Genomic DNA, 23,089 nt, shown 5'->3' on the forward strand with positions numbered 1-23,089 from the left:
CACATGTGTGCGGGGCACTGCGAATCAACCACATCTGCATCTGCTCTGAAAATGGCGGTCCCTTTAGAGTCCTCCCTTCTCCTTTATGGAATTAGTTACCCGTGTTCAATCCTCTTACACCAGGAGGAAAGCCAGCGGGTTCAAGACAGGTCCAGAAATAACACCAGTGCAGGCAACGTGGCAACCCCAGCATCCGCACTGCCCTGGGCAGGTTGTGCCCTCTCTCCTTCCCTCCGGGATCCTGCTCCCTTAACCGTGCCCCATCTCTGCTTCTCCCTATTTTCCTGCCTGGGCTTCATTCCTTCCAGAGAGCTCCACAATACCCACAGATGCTAAAGTCGTTTTCCAAACAAAACACTGGACTGGATCCATTTGGAATGGAAGTTTATACTGTACACAGAGTGATCTGTTCTTTCTGCCGAGGAGTTCTCAGCTAACACTGACTGGAAACTCAAGCGGGAGAGGAAAAGTCAAAGGAAGGGGGAAAAAATAATCAATGGAATCAGTAAAATTAAACCTAACAGTTTTTAAAAAGCAAATATGATCTTCTTTCTTCCATCACACTGGAAGGGCTCTTAACCACTGAGCCACGTCCCCAGCCCTTTTTATGCTTATTTTAAAACAGGGTCTCTCTAAGTTGCTCAGAGCCTCACTAAGTCGCTGAGGCTGGTCTTGAACTTGTGATCTTCCCGCCTCGGCCTTCTCAGTTGCTGGGATTACAGGTATATATCAACCATTGCATTCAGCTAGAGAATCCTTAAGTAGCATATCTTGGACTCAAATTACCTAAGGGGCAAAATTCTGTGGACATTCCCCTTACTCTCAAGAATTTCCAAAGGTCTCAGTTTAATCTAGAATATGAAGTTCCTATTAGAAGAGGTATAAAAGTAGCAACTCATTGGACACTGGCATAACTAAAAAGATATGTCAAATTAGCCATCAGAAAGGCACCTATTTCATATTAAAGTCCAATTAAATATCAGCAGCTCTGCAGAGCAAGGGCAGATGTCTAAAACACACAGAAGATAAAGTAAACAGAAAAATCACACAAAATCGGACAATCAGGACTATGCTAAGAACCTCTCTTCAGTGAAGATATTCTGGAATACCGCATCTAAACTTCAGTTAAGGATCTCTGTTACACTAAGAGTTGAGACCCTTTTCATCTCTATTAACGACTTTAGGGATAACTGGGCCTACGCATCACTACTGAAGAAACACTAAACGCATTCAACGTATGGGCCATTCTAAGAATTCACTTTTCCCAGCTCTTTGTTTAGGAAGAAAGTCTGCAAATCTCCTTTCACTGAACACACCCTTCGTGGGTGAAGGTTGGTTCTTTGGCAGGAAGGGGATCGTGGTAGTTACAGCCACAAGCGTATTCCACGTTCTGGCCCACGCTGTAACACAAAGAATCGACAACACCCTTCGGAAGGAGGATCCAGCAGCGCTGACCTATGAGCCCTTCAGTGGGTCTCTGGCCACCAATTCCATTTCTAGGACTTTCTCCAGTTTACATAACCTGGTGTGGGCATGACTTTTTTTTTTTTTTTTTTTTTTTCCCAAAATGGTAAAAATTATCAGGATCCTGAATGTCCCTTCATACCTCATCACAGGGACTAGTTATCCCAAACTATCATCTGGCCACACAATGGAGTAATTGTGCAGCTATTAAAAATAAGGATATAACCAGCTCTGGTAGCACACACCTGTAATCCCAGCTACTGAGGCAAGAGGATCACACATTGAAGGCCAGCTTGGGTGACACAGGGAGACCCTGTCTCAAAAGTGAATTAAATTAATAGATAGATAGCTGGCAGTGCAGTCCAGGGGTAAAGCACTTGCCTAGCATGTGTGAGACCCTGGATTCCATCCCCAACACTGAAAAAGAAGAAGAAAAAAAAACAGATCTAGGTTCCTGTTTATCCATGTCACAGTGAAAGAAACAAGTTAAAGGAGAGAAAAAAAGTATGTTTCCATTGACAATAAAAAATAAATAAATAAATAAACCAAAAAAAAAAAAAAAAAAACTCCCTGTGGGCAAGCAGAGCATATACCAAAATAAAAATCAAGGTGATAACAGGTGAGCAAGTTTTTTGGGATTTCTTCTTCTTTTTTTTTTTTTTTTTTTTTCTGGCACTGGGGATTGAACCCAAGGGCACTTAACCACTAAGCCACATCCCTAGCCCTTTTTAATTTAATTTTACTTTTTAATTTTGAGGCAGGGTTTCAATAAGTTGCTTAGGGTCTCGCTAAGTTTGACGCTGGCTTTGAACTTGCAATCCTCCTGCCTCAGCCTCCTGAGCTGCTGGGATGCCAGGCATGTGCCACTGTGCCCGGACAAGGGGTGAGATGTATGGATCCTATCAATCAAACTTCTCCTTCCTTCTCCTACGCACACCTACCTTGCAGTTCTTTTTCTATAGTATTCCTGTGTGTAAATTCTAAAAGCACCTTGGTTGTCTGTGGCGAGCAGCCTGGATGTTTTTTAACCTTTTCATTCTTTAAAAATCCTGACAATGGAATCCTGTGACTCCCCTCCTTTCACACGGGTGGGGGGCTGTTTCTCACGTGGAAGGAAGAGAACAGTCCACGCTGGGGTTTCTGCCACATGATCCCCTACTGACCTTGCTGTGTTCCCTAAACAACATCAAGCTCAACCCCCTCAGAGTCACCTGCTATATTTTATTTCAGAAACTCAGAAACCATTAGTGAATTATTACAGAGAGGTCACTGGAGCGGTGAGGAAAGGTTACTTAAGGTCAGTGAGCGCTGAGTCACGTCACGTGACACTGAATCCAGGCTCCCCAAAATAAACAACCTGTGACCCAGGCTTTGAAAGACAGTGAAGACCTGTCCCTCCTCTGGTTCCTCCTGACTATGAAAGCTTCGGCTTCCTTTAAGTGATCGTTTCTCATACTCCAAACAACCTAGGTGCTGTTCCTGGGGACCGGTGGACGGCTTTAGGAAGCAGGAGAGAGGCCTTCAGAAGGAAGGAGGGGACGCAAGGGGGAGGGAAGCTCACAAGAGCCTTTTGGAAAATTCTAACCCAAAGCCTCAAAAATCCAGTTCTTCCTGTAGAAGGAGCAAACGCCGTGACCGGCCACTAGATGTCATTCTCCTTCAAAGGGCTGTTGGCGTTGCTTATCCTGGTCAAAAGGAAGTCAAGTGGTCTAGACGACCAATTCCTTAAATGGCATTAATTTAAAATAATCTGACCTCTGACAGGGGACTGCACAGCCGTCGACAAAAATAAAAATGAAGACCCAAGGCAAGTGGCTGCCCGAAGCACAGCCTTTTATCGACTGTCGTGAAACACACAGATGACTTTCAGACAAGGGGTGGGGGAGCTGCAGAGAAGCAGGAAAATAGGGCCGACACAGAGTCCAGCACAAATCAACACGCAGCAAGGGCCTGGAAAAGCCACCTGGGCCATCCTGAATGGGGGAAGGATAAGGTCTCCTCTGACATTTTAAGATACAAACAGCACAGAAGGTCGTTCACTCTCTTCCTCTCTCATAAGGAATTCAAAGTTCCCGATCACCTGAAGGACTGTTTTTCTTTTTTTTCCTCCCCCCACCTGTACTGTTTATTCCATTTGCAGGAAAGGAGCATCAGAAGGAACTGCTAATTCACACAACCTCAAGGTCACAGCAGGGGCTCGGGCTCCATGGTGGGGCACTTGCCTAGCACGGGTGAGGCACTGTGTTTGATCCTTGGGCCACATGAAAATAAATAGATGCAATCAAGGTATTATGTCCATGTAGAACTAAAAAATACATTAAAAAGAAAAGCTCACAGGTGGCAAATGGGGCTCCACTGTCACATCCGGCCTGGGCCATTTGGGGTTGGTGTCAAGGGCACATTTTCAGCTCTAACTGAATCCGCTGCCAAGGCATCTTTAAAATTGAGGTCCTACATGTAAAAGCATGGATTTCTATCTTCTCCTGAGAAAGCGGGAGGCATTGTGTGGCCTCCGGTCACCGCCCCGCAGGGAGGGAGAGCGGCCCCTCCAGACCCGCGACAGGCGCCCACCGTGGGCAACACTGCACCCAACCCCTTCATCCCCCGCCAGCTTCCTGCTTGGCCAGAGCAACATGAGTGTGCATCCCCTGCTGTAAAAAGCGTAGGAGAAGAAAGAGTTTGAGGTGTACTAACAAGATCTCATGGAACAGAACGATCTTTACAGCAGAGAAGCAAAAGCTAAAGACCCACAGACCTTCTAGAAAGACAACCCCCTGCACCGGGCAGCTCTCTCCCGGGTGACATGCAGAAGGACCGAGCACCCTTCCCTACCCATTCAACTCCAGGCCGCCTTCCCAGCATAGACTGCAGGCGGATTCTGCACGGGCACAAGGACGGAAGAGAAGGATACTGCTGCGACTCGGAGGACAGAAGCCAGGCAAGCGGCACACCATCAGAGGCCAGCCTGCTCAGACTGTAACGAGGAACCGTCACTCAGGCCGTGTAAGTCCACGGCTGGCTGACATTCCGTAAGTTAAGAGGTATCTGTAACTGTCTTCACCCAGCACCTCACTCCATTTTTCGTATACACACAAAGCACAGAGTGTTGTGTGGTCTGATTAGCACCATTAACAGATTTTTCCAGAAGGGCGAGTACCGTCGGGTGAAGGGGAGAGTTGACTTTGCCTTCTTCACGGTATTTCCAAGAGCTGCTGGCCCCCTTGGAAAACTGCAACACAGGTAACGCGCTTTTGCGTGACTGGGACTGTGCGCCTGCAGCAGGCACGGTCTTCAGCTGTCTCGTTCATGGGGTTCATAGAAACGGGTGTGCGGACTGATTCCCTTGAGTCTTCTAGAATCTTCCTGAGTATTTAGAATGCACCGTTTTGTTTGTTTTGTTTACATTTTAGTTTAATTGTAGACACAATACCTTTCTTTGATTTATGTGGTGTTGAGGATTGAACCCAGTGCCTCACAGCGTGTGAGGCAAGTGCTCTACAACTGAGCCAACAACCCCAGTCCTAAGGATGTGAATTTTATGCAATCTTTCTTTTCCTTTTACTTCTTCTTTGTAATTCATGTTAATTAAGAACTGCATCACATATTCGTGAAGCCACATGTTTGCCGTGACTAGGGAGCAATGGGCGTGTGGAAATTAAGTCCACAGAATACCATCACCGCTGTGATGACGAGGACGTTCTTGAAGCGTTCAGAGGCAGTCTCCAGCCTCCCGGCTTCACCCCCTGGTTTCTTCTTCCCTCCACTCCCCCGCCATGTGTGCCTCAGGCTCAGGTTTATGTGGTGTCCCTTCCCTCTCCTCCAGGAGGGCCCTCCCTGACCACTGAGCCACGTCTCCGCATCCAGCAAAGCCAGATTGTGGACCCCTCTCTGTGTGCTTCCCCTCCCTGGGCCGGTCTGGCCCTAATGTGGTCTTTGTCACACATCATTACCTGTTTTCGTTCGCCCCATTGGGGCTGGGGCTGGAACTCAGGGCCCAGTGCCTGCTCAGCCGCCATGCTGCACCCCCAGAACCACCTCCTTACCCGTTCTCCTCTAATGAGCTCCTAGAGGGCTGAGACTGTCACTGCTCTGTCACCAGCACACAAGCACGGCGCTCATACCACTCAACAACTGTTTCTAAGGTGCTGACTATGTGCAGCAGGACAACAGGAGCTGGAGATGGGACAGTGTGCAAGCGAGATGATGCCCCCAACCTTGCAGAGCTGGTGTTCTAATGAGTGACAGATAATTAAGAAATGACTAAAAATAACTGCGGCCTATGATCAGTGCTGGGAATGGTATAACAGGGAGGAAAAGAGGCAGGCCAGATCTTAGACGGTGTGTGTGCAGGGGGCTTGCCAAGATGGCATGCACACTGAGACAGGAAGGATGCAAGGTCCCCGCTCAAGAGGAGCCAGGAGAAGCACACTCCAATCAGGACACACCGCGGGTGCAAAGGTCAAGAGAGCCAGTACCATCCCCGGGTGCTCAAAACAAACAAGAGTGAAATGAAATGACTAAATCTGGTCTGTCAGCAACTTAGCAGGCCTTAAGCAACTTAGTCAAGACTGTGTCTCAAAATAAAAAATAAAAAGGGCTGAGCATGTGGCTCAGTGGTTAGTGTCCTGGTTCAATATCCAGTACCAAATCAATCAATCAATCAAGCAATCAATCAATTGATCAATCAGTCTAGTCTGGCTGGAAGGCAGTTCAGAAGCTTTGGAGGGACAAGCAGGGTCTGGACACGTGGTCTTGCAAACCACAAGAAGTCAGCCTCGGAACCCGGCTGTCACCCTGCCTGGAGCTCAGAACCCTGGTGGAGATGGTGGGTGCTGAACGCAGAAGTCACACCGCCCCGCCTTGCCCCTACCTTAACCAACGCAGCTGGCTCGGCCACTGTCAATCAAGTCACAAACAGAGCAGGCTGACCCGCTGGCCCGGGAGGTCCTGGGTGCTCCATGGGCCACTCTAGGTCTTCAGTGATCATCACTGAGCAGTGAGACGCTTCGCCCCCTAGTCACTTAACTATCTGAAGGCCTACTATGCACTACTGTGCATGTAGGCACAAGGAACACACAGCAACAAAAAAATGCCTGCATGCTGGTTACTTTCTGGGGACGGAGGGACCCAGGAAATTGGATCACATTAGGAAGACCCCCCAAGGGACGTGGGGAAAAACACGGCAAGACAAAAAGCAGGAGCTGGGTGGCAATTTCAACACCACTTGCGATGGACGTACGTCAACAACGGCTTCCAGCATCTAGAAGAACTTCCACACAGATGACCTCTGTGTGCGAGGTCTAAAGGAACTGTGTCATCATTTGACAAGAGAAACAGGCTCAGAGAGGTACAGTCACACAGCACCTCAGCTGTGGAGTGAGCACATCACTTATGTGACAAATTGGATAGATACAATGGTAAAAGCCCACGTTGATTAAGCATTTTACTACATGCCAGGCATCATTCCGTGCCCTTTATGTCGCTTTTCATGGAGTCTTTGCGACATCCTCCTGAGGCACACGCTACCGACCATCCTGGTCTACAGGGAAGTAACAGAGCTCAAAGAACTCCAGGACTTGCCCGAGACCACGCTGACGCGCAGCAGAGCCAGGATCCGATTCTCCCTGCCTCCTAGGAGCCTGCTTTCTGAGCATGTGCTGGTAGCCACTTTCCTGCCCAAAGCCACCCCCGAAAGGTGCTGCCTGAGGACAGAGCGGCTCCCAGACATCTCTCGAGGGCAGTGGCCCGTCTCTCCTCTGGGTCCTCTCCCTCGTTACCCTTTAAAGGAGCACAGGAAAGCCAGCAGCTGGAGAGGAGGGTTGAACCAGGTGCCAGTCCTCACGCTCGGACACCACCACCAGCTGTAGCCGCCATCACCCACGGCCCAGGCCCCGCCATAGCCCCCATCCCGTCCCGATACCTACGTGCAGTTTGTTGAGCAACACTGCGTCCGTTGTGCTGTTGGCCCCTGGCTTGGCAGCTTTCCAGAACTGCTTCTGGGCAGAGTAGCGATTCATAGGACACAGCTTGAAGAGGCAATCTGGAAGCAAAGTGACAAAGGGGACCGGTTACCAAGGGGACAGGCACACGACCCAAGGACTCAGGAAGGTATCATCATGGACACCATGCTTAACCGATGCTACACAACCCTGTCGCAAAGCTCGCTCTTACAAAGTGGATTCTCACCACCACAGTGTGGTGGTCACAGATGAAGAAACTGAGGCTCAGCGAGAGGGAGTCCCTTGTCACAGAGCAAGTGGCACACTGGGACTCCGTGTCCAAGTCCAGTACACTTAATACCAACCCCCCCACACACCAGTTATCTCTTTCACTTCTGGGTGGACAAACATAAGGACATAAGGACACTGTAGATGGCAACCCGCCACATATTCACTTACACAAACCCAGTCTCTTTGGTGCCACTGGATTTTAAAGGATGCAATGGAAGCAGCTCCAACTTGGCCTAGGTGGAAGCACCTCCAAGGGCAGTGGTCTAAGCGTCATGGGAAGACAATCCCTGGGCTGCAGAGCAAACACCTCCCCAACCCTGAGACAGCCTGTGCCCTTGACCCTCATTATCAATACCCCGGATGTGCTTCCGCTCGGTGTGCCTGGCTCACTCGACTTTAAACAACGTCTAAGGCAACTACAGCCAACCCTCCAACACGGACGAGTGGCTTCCCAAGACTGCTGTAAAGAAAGCAAAAAAAACATGGCCTGGGGACATAGCTCAGTTGGTAGAGTGCTTGCCTCCAAAGCACAAGGCCCTGGGTTCAAATCCCCAGCACTGCAAAAAAAAAAAAAAAAAAAAAAAAAAAAAAGCAAAACATGGCAGACAGGAGGGGCCCAAGAAACAAGAAAAAGGCAGAACTGATCCCCAGTTCTTCAGACACTCAAAAGGTAAAAGTAATGACGATCTAATCAGATCTGAGATCTAATCAGATCTGAGAAGTCACCCAGAAATTTAAAAATCACCATTTAAGGCACTGTCTTTAATGATGAACCTTATCCTTAAAACGTGTGTGTGCTGAGGTATCAATGGTAATATGGGGCCATCGGTGAACCCCATTCTGCCTCAGTAGTTTCATACTGCATGCAATACATGAGTGCAGTAACACGGATTCGGAGCTTTAAAAATACACTCGTGCACACACAGAGTCGAGGAATATGTTCACCAAAATTTGGGGGTAGAGAAGTTATCAAAAACTTTTTCAGAGGGTTGGGGGCTTAGCCCAGTGGTCCAGCCCACGTTCAGCACGCCTGAGGCTCAGGTTCGATCCCCAGCACAAGACAGAACACAACACAACAAACACAGGTTCAGAAATGATTTCCCGAGGAAACCAATATTTAAAGTCAATGCCTGCCTCCTGAAGAGCTTACGTTTTGATATCCTGGATTTTTGAATGGTAAGTATTTGTAGAGTAAAATTAATAAAACTGAAGCAAATTCTCAGATTTGGAAAAATCATACCTTGAAAATAAGTCAGAACTACCCACAGGAGTTATCTGCTCATTAGGAAAGATTCCCTTCAAAGAGCTGTCACGGGTTAAGACCTAGTTATTGTTCCAGTCAAATAAATTCCTCAAAATCAGAAGAATGCATTTGCTGTCAAGTACACTGACACCAAGGCTTTCCTTCTACCTCAGAAGGCTCCTTCCTCCGGTCAGGATCGTGACCCGTTAACCTCGCACTACAACTCTGCCACATTCTCAACGGTATTCAGGAAGACGGCGGAAGGTCATTTAACTGTGGCAGCAAAGGCACCTTCTCAATGCTATCCTCTCCTTCATCAACTCGGTATTTCTACTGAGTCACAGGCCGTCATGAAATACAGGAACCCTGGATTCATCTTTATCAGAAACCTGATCCATCCACTCAGATGATTTTCACCGCCTATGAAAGACACTGGCTAGGTCTCAGGCAAACAAAGGAATGACAGAAAACCACAGTTTAAAAGGTAGGGCTGCTTCCTCTCCTCTGCCTCTTCTGAAAGCCACAGGTCAGGGTCATTTGCTGTCTTAGGGGCAACTTGACGTCATATGGCATTTTTCTACCAACCTGATGTATATGAACCTGCAGAAAAACCACATACAACCAGGAGACTGCTGACCAGAACTCAATGTCCTATCTTTAACCCAGGGCCCAGGGTGGCATCAAGACTGGACCAGGATATCGTCCTTTAGAAACTAGATGACTCTGTCTCAAAGCATTCAAAATATTTGTCACCAGCCCCATGACGTGACATACAACTTACTTTATGGACCAAATAGGGTTGACGATTTCGATTTTCACCAACAGTAAGACGTGGAGGATACAATGACCTTCCCCCCACTTCTAACATATTCATAGACTGATGGCGAAATGCTATGCATTCCAAAAAAAAATTCATTTAAGTTGACTCAGGGAACAGGCTGGCTGGATCCAGGAGGGCGAAGAGGACATGGACTGAGAAGCACCACTTTCCAACTGTGCATGTCACTCCCAAGCCAAGTCCCTGCTCAACAACGGGTGACAAAACAGGTGCACAACTTCAGGTAACTCCACGGTCGCCTAAGGTGAGCGCGTGATTTAAGGCACCGTCCAATCCAACAAAGCCACTCGCCTGCTTCAGCTTCCGCACCAACTATTTTCCTTGACAACAGAGAGACCTGCATTGGCTGAAGTGTATTTACAACCAACTGTCTATGTAAATATAAGAGATGCTAACATACTAGTAGCAGAACCAAAATTAGCCTTGCTGATTTTGCCCTGTCTTCCCGGTTGCTTAGCAACAGATTCAAAGTGAAAATTAAATTAGGCAATTCAAATGTAATGTTAAGTACCTTCCGAAATTTCTGCAATTCAGCGGCTCCATGATGCCCTTTGCTATTTGGATGGTACGGCTGGGCAAAATTAGAAGTTCGGCTGGGTCCTAATAGTGCACTAGGTAGCAAAAGGCACGAATACAGGAAATCCAGAAGAACACAGAGGATAGCTTTGTGGAGGGAGGGGAACACGCATGTGCATGTGTACAAGCGTGCACACTGTGGTTTGGTTTCATCCCCAAAAAATGCCATAAGGAAATCTCATGTGACAGGTGTTATTTAGGCCTTTGAGGAATAAACTAAACTTAGCTTTCAAGAAACTACTTGAATGCTCTGAAGCTGTAGTGTATGCCACATTCAGTTAGCAGAAAGCACTCAGCGGAACGCAGGGGCCGGGCTGCAACGTCCAAGGGGGCTGCAGGCCATCTGCGGGGTGTGAGTCACATTCTACTACCTAAAGGGAGGATCTGAGTTGCTAAGAGAGGAGTCAGCTATCAAAATAGGGACTTGTGCGGCACGGGAAGAGAGGGTCGGGAGCAGAGGGAGCCACAGGTTGCCTGGAGCACTATGGGGAGGAGGAGAGGGAGGGCAAGGACATAGAACATGAGCAGCGTCCACGAACACAGGAGGCATCCACATCTGAGACATGGACAAAGAATGAAGGCCACCCAGGGCGAGACCTCCATCCCCACACCAGCCTCTCCATCTCTACAACTCTGGACTCCTGAGCCGTGGTTCCTACAGCCAGGATCTCAGGGATTAGGCAGACGGCAGGAATCCAACCAAGGTGCTGAAGTCATGGTCCCTGGGGCTCCTGAAGCAATGGCGGATGGGTCCTCTGGTGCCAGCTCCAGCTCTCAGCTTCCAGGATTCTCTTCACAGATCTGATTTCTGTTTACTATAGTCCCTTGTGTGTGCAGGCTCAGTACTGGGTGCTCACAGTAGAACCCTGAACCTGTCACACCAACTTCTTAAGACAATCCCAGTGAGAGACACACGAGACCAAGAGACGAGCGGAATCAGGGCACGTTCAAAGTTCTATGGAGGCAAGAACGGTCTCTGCAGGCGGTGGGCCCGGGGCGGAGGCAGCCTGCAGGGGCACTAGGAGAGGCATCTCAGGTCGGAATGCAGAGCTGAAGGAGACGCAAGGAGGGGTTCAGCCGAGAGGAAAACCAGGGGGCAAAGCCTTCCAGGCAGACAGAACCAGCAAACGCAAAGGCCCTGAGCTGGGGGGAAAAATCCTGACAATGGTAAAAGAATGAAAATAGGGGCTGGAGAATAATGGGGAAAGCTGTGGTGGCAGAAGCAGGTAGATAAAGCTTCACGCAGGGGTGCCCAGGCCTGCTGGCAAGCCATGTCAGTCACCTCAAGCAGAGGGACGCACTCCAGGGTTCTGAGCAAAGGACGGACTTGCTCTGGCTTATATCTCCAAGGGAGTTTTCTCCTGGTGACGGTGCCCAGCAAGAAAGGGAAGGCTGGGGAGGAGCAGGGTCGGGGGGTGGGGGGGAGGAGCAGGGTCGGGGAGAGGAGCAGAGGTCAATCATTTTATTTTGGCTCTGCTTAGTTTGTAGATGCTTATGAAAACATTCATGCGAGTGAAGAATAGGTCAACCATCCAGGGACAGGCTGAAAAATACAGAACAGCCAGGTACAAAAGGTGCCAGAGGCCAGGCAAAGGTGGTGCACGCCTGTATCCCAAGCAACTCGGGAGGCTAGGTGGGAGGATCGCAAGTTCAAAGCCAGCCTCAGCAATTGAGTGAGGCCATAGATAACTTAGTGAGACCCTGTCTCTAAATTAAAAAAAAAAAAAATTAAAATGGTTGGGTGGGGACTTGGCCCAGTGGTTAAGTGCCCTGGGTTAAATGTCCAGTACTCCCTGCCCACCAAAAAGTCAGGAGGCTGAGGCAGGAGGATCACAAGTTTGAGTGTAGAAATTAAAGAAAAATACAAGAAAATTTCCTGGACCAGAGGAGATGACTCTCCTAGATAAGAGAAAAACAAAACCAAACAAACAAAACAACAACCAACACTCCAGCACAAAGAATAGAAACAGACCCAAATATGATTGTTGAATTTCAAACTAATGGGGACAAGGAGAAGATCCTCAAGGCTTCCAGCAGAAAAAAAGGCTCAAACAATAGCCCAGGAATAAGGACACCATCTGACATCTTGTGCCAACCCCAGAACTCAAATGTGGTACAGCAGTGCCTTTTAAGCAGTTGACCAAGTTAAGTCTCCACTCAGAATTCTGAGCTGTGTAAACTGGTGACCAGGCACGAGAACAGACGCAGTCAGGGTCTGCCAGTCAGGAGAAGCAGCGGAGAGGCTGCACGCCATCAAAACGTGGAGAGGACCACTTCATCACCAACCAAAAGAGGTCCGCCCCTAAGCCCTAGCTCCTGCTCTGTGGCAGAGATAGGAGGCTAAGTTATGGTCACCCATGTCGCAAACAGATAACTTGAGGGAAGTCCCCATGATCATAGCTGGGCAAGGGCCTCTCAACGCCACAAAACCTGCAGCGGAGAGAAAGGTACCAGGGACAAAAGGACTATGGCGAGGATGGGAGGGGCAAGTCCATGGATCCAGCGCCACATGGAAAACATACTGAGGCTTTCGGAGAGAAGACAGCAAACGCTGCAGACGAGTTATGCACAGAAAAGAAATAAGATGATTATTCACGTCCAGGGGGAGAGCTGCCTATTACAATCCTGTGCTCAGTGGTGAACTGTATGTACACAGTCCATATGACTGAGCATTAGCAAAAAAATTAAAAAAAAAGTGAGGGCGAAGAGACAGAAGCATCATAAAGCCAACCTTATCTGTAACAAATAGAAAATGACAAGCGGTGTTTCACATAGATTAATCTACAGACGTTGAGGAACACACCTCATCTAGAAACACAGAGGCAAATGCCCAGAAGGAAGGTTAAAATATTGGAAGCACAGATCCTGGGAAGTGGGAAGGGGTGAGGTGTTGGGCACCGGGCCTGTTACTTTTATTCTGTATATTGCCAATTTTTTTACCTTTTGGGGGGGGTGACTCATTTTACATAAAATCAAACCATTTTAAAGAGGACAATCACCGGCATTTAGGCACCTCTGCAATGCTGTGTGACCATCATCTCCATCAACTTCCCAAACATTTTCAACACCCCAGAACAAACCTGGTACCCATTAACTATACCCCCATTCTCACACATTCAACTTTTTGAAGAATGTGGCATGTATCACATGACAATATTTAAAGTTTTAAACTGCCTTCCGGTACTCCACTGCTATTTGGTTTTTAATGAGCTATTACTTTGTAACTACAGACTGGCAACAAGCCAGATGCTACCTTCTGAATGTTCCTCCTACAAAACTCAGGAGAACTGACAATGGAGTGGCCTTGAGACGTGGGGCCCTTGGAAGGCAATAGGCCATGCAGCTTCATCCCCCAGGGTGGATTTAAAGCTAAATAAAAAGGGTTGGGATGTGAGCTCTTGCTCATGGACAGTCCTGCCATGTGGGGAATAGTGCTCCTTCCCTTGTGGGGGCCACGCTCAAGGCACCATCTTGGTAGCAAAGGTCAAATCCTCACCAGACACCAGCTAGCCAGTGTCTTCATTTTTAGACTTCTAGTCTCCAGAACTGTCGGCTAATAACCTTCTGTACATTATAAAACTACCCAGTCTGTGACATTGTGCTACAGCAGCACAAGTGGACCAAGATACAAGTCTCAGCACAGAGAAGACTTTCAGACTGTTGATGGGTGCACAGACGTGGGGCAGTCACAGTGGAGGGGCAAGATGGTGTGAGTCAGAGTAAGAACACATATTGCCTATAACGTTCACCGGCAATTCTGCTACGGGGCGCACATTCCAAAGAAATTCCTTCCACCTGCCTCAGGCTCACTGCCGCATGTAGGAGCACAGAGTAGGGAAGAGAGCAACCAGGAGGCCAGGCCACCACGTGACACCTGTCCTCACACAGCGTCCATGATGACCCATCACAGGACCCCACAGGACACATAAAAGTGCAGCTGGGCATCCATCCAGCTTCGGCCACGCCGCTGTCCATCCTCAGGAACCAGTCCCTTCTCCCACCACCCCTGTCTTCTCTACAGAATTCCGACTCTCAAACGTCACGTGACTGAAGAGGAGTCACAGGGGCTCAGCGGGGGAGCGCTTGCCAGCATGGGTGAGGCACTGGGTTGGATCCTCAGCGACACATGAAAACAAAAATAAAGGTATTGTGTCCCCCTACAACTAAAAAGTATATATTTAAAAAACAGATAACAAGAAAGAAAAGGTATCGTGTCCATCTACAACTAAAAACACTTTTTTAAAAAGAAAACAAGCTGGCCACTGTTTAAAAAATTCCTCAGCACATGTAAGTGCAGTTTTATATAAGAAGAGATCAAAGGAAATGTAAATATACCATTAAAATAATATAAACAATGTATTTTATATAAAATGTATAAACATGACTGTCTTGGTTATAAATTTTGGTTGTAAATTCATACATTATATATTATGCATAATATATAATTATATACATAATTCATATATTACATATGCATAATTATGTATAAATGTACAGAATATGTATCTTTTATATATAATTTATATTTAACATATTTGTACATTACAGGTATATGTAGTCTATAGTGTAATTTACAAACATATTTTATAAATATACTGTTATATATTTAATATATATTACACTTAATTTGTATGTATACAAATTACATATTACATAATAGATATTGTAATATATTACAAATATGATATACATTATATTGTAATACAAATGTAACATTACACTTGTATATATGCACAAATATACTTAATATATAATAAATGTAATACACGTACATTTATGGTGTATCCTGTGATGTATGAATGTTATACAGTCATACAGTTATACATGACATACTGTATGTGATATACAAATACATAAAAGCTACAAATGTGAAGCATTTCAGTGCTGATCCTTTACAGCTTGCCTTTCTGAAAAGGGTAGAGGTGACAGGATAAAAATCGTGGAAGGACAACATGATTAACATCTAACGTGGAGAAGGGGCGTCACTTCCCAGTCAGGTGATGCTTTACCTCCAAAATAGTGAAAGGGACGTAATGAGACAATCCATACTTAAACCCCGCCCCAACTCACTGTCGCTTGGCTGTCAGTCTCACCAGGACAGGGCTCGCCTGCTTTCTTGGTCCTTCTGTCCCTGGGGCGCTCAGTGCACGGGGGACAACGGATACACGGACCAACGCTCGCTCATGGGAAAGGGGGGTCTGAAATGGCAGCGAGCGCGGGAGAACCCAGCCCTGTGTGGACAGGAGCCCCCACTCCAGGCGCTGTGAGCGGAAGCCCGCCACCTACTGCTGGGTCTCTGGCATCATAGACGGGACAGCAGCTTTTCAAAGTTAAGCGACATTTTCCGATTGGGACTGCTAAGTAAACCTTCCATTACCTTCTGCAAAAAACATAAACATTGTTTTTAAGAGACAAAGGGCGATGCGGTCATCTTTTTCCACTTGAGACGAGCGGATGCTTTCTCTGAATAGAATCCCCCAGCTGACAACACCCGTGGTTATCACCCCCACTAACAGACTGGAAACGTGGGCAGCGACTTCCTGTCCAACCTCCTCTACCTCAGCAACTACATGTGTATTTGCCCATTTGCAAGGACTATGGAACAAACACCAGCTTGAGCCAGTCACTGATCAGCTGGCAAGGCAGTTGCTTCTCTGCTGTAGAAACGGCAGGGGCCGTTGTTCCTTCCAACCAACAGCCTAAACACAGGCACTGCCTACACTGGACAATCCGACTTTCCCCCCTGGCTTCTGTGCCTGCAGAGACAGCTGCAAAGTTCCAGGGCCAGTTAGAGACTGCCTGTGGACACAGGGTGGGGTGACCAGGGACGGTGCAGGGACTGGCATCCAGAGGGCTCAGGGGTCACTGGCAGTGGGGTGGTACCCTCTTCAAAGGGTTCCTAAGCATTTACCTGGCTGTACAGCCACACTGCCCTCAGTGTCTGGGCCTGGCTCCCAGCCTCCCTGCTGATTCTGAGTTACCCAACATTCTATGGTTTCCTTGTGGGCTTCTGTCAGCTGCTACTGTTTGCAACCAAAAATCCTAGGGCAGCCAGATGTGTTGGCACATGCCTATAATCTCGGCAGCTTTGGAGGCTGAGGCAGGAGGATAGCGAGTTCAAAGCCAGCTTCAGCAACTTAATGAGGCCCTGAGCAACCTAGCGAGATCCTGTCTCTAAAAGAAAAAAATACAAAAAAGGGCTGGGGATGTGGCTCAGGGGTTAAGCATCCCTGGGTTCAATCTCAGGTACAAAAAAAATATTAAAATTCCAGGGCAACCTGCAGAGTCATAAAACATATTTGATCATATTTGACTCTGCTGGCAACGGAAATAAACAAAAGCGTTCACCAAGAGAATGCCAAACAATTCAGACAGGGAATCTGTGCATACAGGTTCCAGTCATGACTCTGCCACTCAGGCTGAGAAACCCAGCCCAGGTGACCAGACCTTTCTGTGTCTGTGTGTCTCCCTCTAGACGACAGATCACCCCTTGGAGTTCACAGAGCCCTAAAATCCAACCAAGGATGTGGACGGTCGCATTCCACACCATGTGACAGACCCAGATGTGCAGGTGCTGAGGCGTCGCTGATCTGGAGCTGGAGATGGCTTAAACCAGCTCCGTCGTGTGTCAGTTGTATGGCTTCAGGGAAAATTATTTAACCAAAGTTTTAGTTTCTTGCCCATAAAGGGAATAACCACAACAGCTAACTCACTCATTAACCCAGAAGACTAAATTAACTACTGCACTTAAAGCCCTTCAAACAGACCGCAGCATAGAGGAAACACTCAATAAATACAGCTGCTGGGATGGAACAGGCTAACAAGTGGCAGATTCATGCAGCATTGGGGCGCTGGAAACCACGTGCCACAGGAAACAAAGATGGTCTCACAAGACCTGAATAAATTTTACCAACATTATTTTGAGTGAAAGATGCCAAAGCAAACAGAGTCCGTTGATCCTGAATGAATCTACTTACAGGAGTCTCAAGAACTGGCAAAACTCACTTAGGGCATCCGAGAGCGGTTACCTTTGTTCAGGGACGAGGTGGTAATTTCTGAGTGGCAGGGCTTTCTAGGGAACTGGAAATGTTCTCAGCCTGGGCAAGGGTCGTATGGTACAATATAAGAATATAAAATTCCACCGAGTAACACACCGAAGCTCTGTACATCCACACATATAAATATGCATGCTCGCACACATGCATGAAATACCTCGGTCAAGGAGGCAATGAAATACTTGTCATGTTCTCATGAAAAGAAGGATGATTTTGCTGATAATGAAAAACCAAATTTTCCCTTTGTGGAAAAGGTTACCAGGTTCTGATTTCCATTAGTAGGAAAGCATGCTCTGTTCTGACAGGGCTTGGGGTGGGGGCTCCTTACCTAATCCCTGTGGCCTCCGTCACAGGGCACTGGAGGCACTGGGCCTCTCCTGGCTCAACTGCTAGTGCCCAGAGGGGCTGTGACCGAGGGGGGTTTCTGCAGATTCCCTGTTCTATCCAAATGGCTTTATAACTTTAAAGGCAGTGGCTCAAAAAGGTAACCCCTAATGAAATGATGTCTGATAGCTGCTTCAGAATAATCGGGGGGAAATACAGAAAAATCAACCTGAGCCCAGGCGGGTCACTGTTAAAGGTAAGTGTAAGAACATGCAGAGTCACTACATTACCATCCTCTCCAACCTGCCTGTGGGCTTAAAATTAGGTTTGCATAATAGCACATTTTTTAAAAAATCACCTTTGAAATTTACTTTTGAGTATAATTTCTTTTTTTTTTTTCAAAAACGAAGCAAAAATATTCACTGAGTTTAAAGCTTATTAAAATTTAAAGTTTATTTTTTTCTTTAAATCCTAATTCAACACCAAGGGAGGGAGGGGGAGAGGGGGAAGAGAAAAAGAGGGAGAGAGAACTTAAAAACTAGCGTCTTCTAGAAAAGAGGACGGAGCTGGATGGGTCTGGCCTGTAAGAAATTCGACAGGAATGCAGGAAAATCAAGAGGAGGTGCCAGCGGTGTGTCAGACCTGCAAAGCCAACACACCGTGTGGAACTCCACATCCTCAGCTCCCGCCGAGTTAGAGGCACAGGGCATCCCCGTCCTCTGCCCTCACTATTTCAAAAATCACAGAGCACCTCTGAGGAAGTCCCACTATACACAGGAAAGGGGCTGCTCCTCTTGCAGGGATTTTGATTTCTCCTTCCTTTCCCAAACATGCGTTGAGTGCTCGCATGCTGGGTTACACAGTCAGTAAAACCTGGTGCCCGACTCTGACAGGGGACAGAGGCCTAACAGGTAAGCCCAGGTGTCTGGAGCACAGAGGCACAGCACAAGCTCTCCGCATGCAGTGAAGCAGCATGGCCGGCTGGGCTGAGCTGCCATTGCTGCTCTGGACCTGATTCTCCACAGACAGGCCAAAAGGACCTCCTGTCTTCCTCCATTCCTTTGTTCCTGCTCCACTGAAGACCTGCTGACCCCACCCTGAGCAGCTCAGTCCTTCCCCCCGACCCCAGCACTCCCCAGCCAGCCCCCCAGGTGTGAGCAGGAGCTGTTCTCTCACATATTTTTGACATTTCTATGCATTAACCCAACCCTCGCAAACAGAGCCTTTCACCAACCCAAAGTGCAACGAAAAAGAACTAATTTTAAAAATCAGGAATCGCTCCAAGACATCATGTGTACATCTCAAAAAAGAGAAAAGTCACTTTCTTAATTTATTTCATGACCTATGTTTCATTTGCTTACACTTTATTTTTGATCTAGCAAACACAGCCCACCACCAAACCGCCTTTCTAAGTCAATGTATCTGCCAAAAAGAATGACTGTCGAGAGCTTTTTCTCTCCCTAGAACGCCCACCTGAAAGACACAACGCATTCCCATTCCTAATAGTGGCTCATTATTTCAAGATTCTCCAGGAAGGCACTTTCAGGAACGACTTCGACCCTCAGAAAGGTGCCTAGATTAGCACAAGCTTTCTCCATCGCCCGCGTTCACATCCTGAGCATGCTTTGTAAGCCCTGATTGGGAAGGGCTGCCCCCACACACTGTAGGATGCTGCTATCATTTGGATACAGTTTGTTCCCTAAAGGTCTATGTACTAGAAACTTGGTCCCCAGTGTGATGGCGCTGAGGTGGCAGAACCTTTAATAGGTGAGGCTTAATGGGAGATGATGGGGTCACGGGGTTCCACGCTCATGAATGGATCCATGCTGTCTGGTAGGAGAGGAGTGGACACATCCCTGCTAGAGAAGGTACTTAGGGTCTCTGCCCAACCTCTCCCTTCCTAGTTCCCTTCTGCATGCAGCCTAGATCCTTCAGGAATAAGAATCATGAGCCAAATAAATCTCTTACTTTATAAGTTACCCAGCCTTGGGTATTTTGATACAGCAACACAAAACCAACTATAACAGCAGCATCCTTGAGCTTTCCATGTAAGTTGTCAGTAGCGCCCCAGCTCCAGTTAACAATCCAAAGCGACTGCAGATTTTGCCAAATGTCCTCTGGAGTCTAAAATCATCTCCTTTTAGAATCACAGGATAAACCCTTCCTCCTCATTCTTCTTGAGAACCAATGCCCTGAAGTTACCAAAATATGAGAAAACAGACTGAGAAACAAAACAGAGCACGTAGGTCCTTCTGTACCATGTCTCAAAAGTTCTTTGCCAGCTGTGCTTAGGATTCTACCTGATGGCCAGAAGTGTGTCTCCAAACTGACTTCCTGCCTAAAATCCTGTAGGACTGTGACTGTCAATGCAGCTGCTCCCGACAGTCACACAGGGACGTCTAACAGAATACCTGCTGCGGCCCTTCCTCAGAGATCCTTGCACGGATCTGGAGGGGGGACTTGAACAACGGCCCCACCACCTTTGCAGGAGATTTCAACTGAAAACCACTTCCTTAGGATTCTGTATCACAGCAGCCAAGCTCAGTCCTCCTGAGAGTCCATCATAATTTCCCACAGAGTTTACTAAAACACAGATGTCTGGGTAGAAAGAAGGGACCCAGGAATCCTCAGTTTTAATAAGTTCCCAAGATGACTCTAATCCAACCACGCTCTGAGAAACAGTCACCTGCTGAATAACTCGATTCTAAAAACAGCACTTCTGAAATGACAGATCATTTGAGGATCTTGTTAAGATGCAGGCTGATTCAGAAGGCCTGAGAGGAGTTTGAGATTCTACCTTTCTAACAAGTTCCAGGTAACGCCAAAGCCATTGGTCTGGGGTCAACTTGGGTAGCAAGGCTCTAACAGACACACGTGCCTGCCAGCAATCACGGTGGACTCTCAAGTGCTGTCCGGACATCTCCAACAGATCAGCAATCAAAGGGACCAAAGGAACACACAGCCATGTCCACAGCAGCACCATTCACAACAGCCAAACTATGGGACCGGCCTGGGTGTGCATTGACAGATAAAGGAAACGTGGTGTATATACCCAGGGGAGTTTTATGCAACCACGAAGAAAAAGGAAATCATGTCATTTGCAGGAAAATGGATGGAACTTGTGATCATTATGTTAAGTGAAATAAGCCAAACTCAGGAGGTCAGGATGGCATGTTTTTTCTCATAGGGGGAAGCTACAGAAGAAGGACAAGGAAAGGGGGGATGTCTCATCAAAATCAAAGGGAGAGCCATACAGGAAAGGGACCGGGGAGGAGCGGGGAAGGGAGGGACTCTGGCCACCTTCTATTGTTACATGGTGTGCGTGCACCAATATGTGACAGCAAACCCCACCAGTATGCAGAACTATAAAACGCCAATAAACAATGTGGTTCGGGAATGATGAGATGGACCACGTACTAACTACTGTCCACCGCGGGAAAAACTCGAGTCAGGAACACCCGGGTCTTCATGTGACCCATCCACGTCTCCAGTTCCATTTCTATAAAATGCCCGACCCTGCGAATGCCCCACTAGGGGTATTCCAAAGTCACGTGGCTCACAAATGTGCCATATAGTGCTGTCCTTCCCCTCTGCCAGGAAGTGTGCTCCAGGTCAGCACCTCAGCCAGCGCCACGGCCACTCCCACCAAGGACGCTCTCCACCGACCCTGCGACCCTGCGTTAAGCTCACCTCAAAGCCCAGCTCCCCAGGGAAGGCTTCCTGCCCTCTACCCCACCCCATCCCTCCCACGGGGCTTCCTCTAGCCCCCCAAGGTGCGTTTATGCTAGAACGGCCTTAGAATGTGTCCATGTAATGGGTACGTTAATCACTGAAGACCACTCATGTGACACTGTGAGAAAGCCTCTTTGTCTCCCATCGCTCACTGTTATTTTAAAACATATTTAGTGGGGAAAGTTCTTTTCCCCTGTTCCTGGATAAAGGAAGAAACGGGCGGGGGGGGGGGGCGAGAAAAGAAAAGAAGGGGAGGGGAGGGGAAAGGAAAAGGAAAGTGGGTCAAGACTCTGTAACGGGAAGAACTGCAAAGAGCGAGGCAGAAACTGTAAGTATGCAGACCTGGAAGACTGAGGCCTCCAACGTCATCTCCACCTGAGGTTCCATGCCCACACTGCCCTCCTCTCTGCTCCACGCTGTCTGCAACCTTCCTGCCCCTGGTCTCCTCTCGGCTCCACGCTGTCTGCAACCTCCCTGCCCCTGGTCTCTCTGCTCCACACCTGTCTGCATCCTCTCTGCTCCACACCTGCTCCATCCTCCTGGCCCCTGGTCTCCTCTCTGCTCTACACCTGTGTGCAACCTCCCTGCCCCTGGTGTCCTCTCTGTTCCACACCTGCTCCATCATCCCTGCCCCTGGTCTCCTCTCTGCTCCACACCTGCTCCATCCTGCCAGCCCCTGGTCTCCTCTCTGCTCCACACCTGCTCCATCCTGCCAGCCCCTGGTCTCCTCTCTGCTCCACACCTGCTCCATCCTACCAGCCCCTGGTCTCCTCTCTGTTCCACACTGTCTGCATCCTCCCTGCCCCTGGTCTCCTCTCTGCTCCACACCTGCTCCATCCTGCCAGCCCCTGGTCTCCTCTTGGCTCCACACCTGTCTGCATCCTCTCTGCCCCTGGTCTCCTCTCTGTTCCACACCTGCTCCATCCTCCCGGCCCCTAGTCTCCTCTCTGCTCCACACCTGTCTGCATCTTCGGGCCCGCTCATAGGGGCCACCTGCACTTTCTGGTCCCACCTGAGAGGATGCAGAGGATGAGGGAGAGGAGGCCACAAGAAGAAAAGGAAAGCGTGCAGAGCAAGCTGGCTCCACGCTCCTGGCCTCGAGAACAGAGGCTCAAAGCTGACTTCCCCACTCAGGGGCACGCTTCCTCAGATTTTTGTTTGGAATAGACTGTAAACTTGTAGAAAAGTTAGAAAAGTAATGGTTTGTGGACTGCCCATGCCCTATGTCACCTATTCTTACCCACTAGGTTTATGGTACACATTCTGTGTGTGTGTGTGTGTGTGTGTGACGTATATCAAAGTCATTTCTTGAGCCATCTGAACGTGAGGTGCACACAGCATGTCCTTAATTCAGCGTTCACTTGGTAGGAACAGGGATATTCTCTGACATGGACACTCTTACCATCTTTAGCCAATGGAACATTGCTGGCATAACTTTATCACGTCTATGGTTCATATCCCTATTTTGACCCCTCTAGTGCTCTCCTCCACCCCGATTCAGGGGCCAGCCTGGACAGTACTGCACTTTGCTGTGATTTTCCCACAGCAGTTCTCTGGCTGCTGCAGCCATGACGTTTTTGAAGAGTATAGTCCTGTCTACACGACGGGTCTGTTGACCATTAAAGAC

General features: G+C 48.1%; 1 protein-coding gene across 4 annotated transcripts in view; it reads right to left on the reverse strand.

The window, feature by feature from the left end:
* ITPR1 (inositol 1,4,5-trisphosphate receptor type 1) overlaps positions 1–23,089 on the reverse strand; it is a 314,683-nt gene that overhangs the window by 190,101 nt on the left and 101,493 nt on the right. For all 4 annotated transcript variants that reach the window (XM_079122175.1, XM_079122176.1, XM_079122174.1 and 1 more), the window contains exon 5: positions 7,389–7,504. In XM_079122175.1, the coding sequence (XP_078978301.1) occupies positions 7,389–7,504 (116 nt within the window). The remainder of the gene's footprint in view (positions 1–7,388; positions 7,505–23,089) is intronic.

The sequence above is a fragment of the Sciurus vulgaris genome (assembly GCF_902686455.1).
Source record: "Sciurus vulgaris genome assembly, chromosome: 19".
NCBI classification, from domain to species: domain Eukaryota; kingdom Metazoa; phylum Chordata; class Mammalia; order Rodentia; family Sciuridae; genus Sciurus; species Sciurus vulgaris.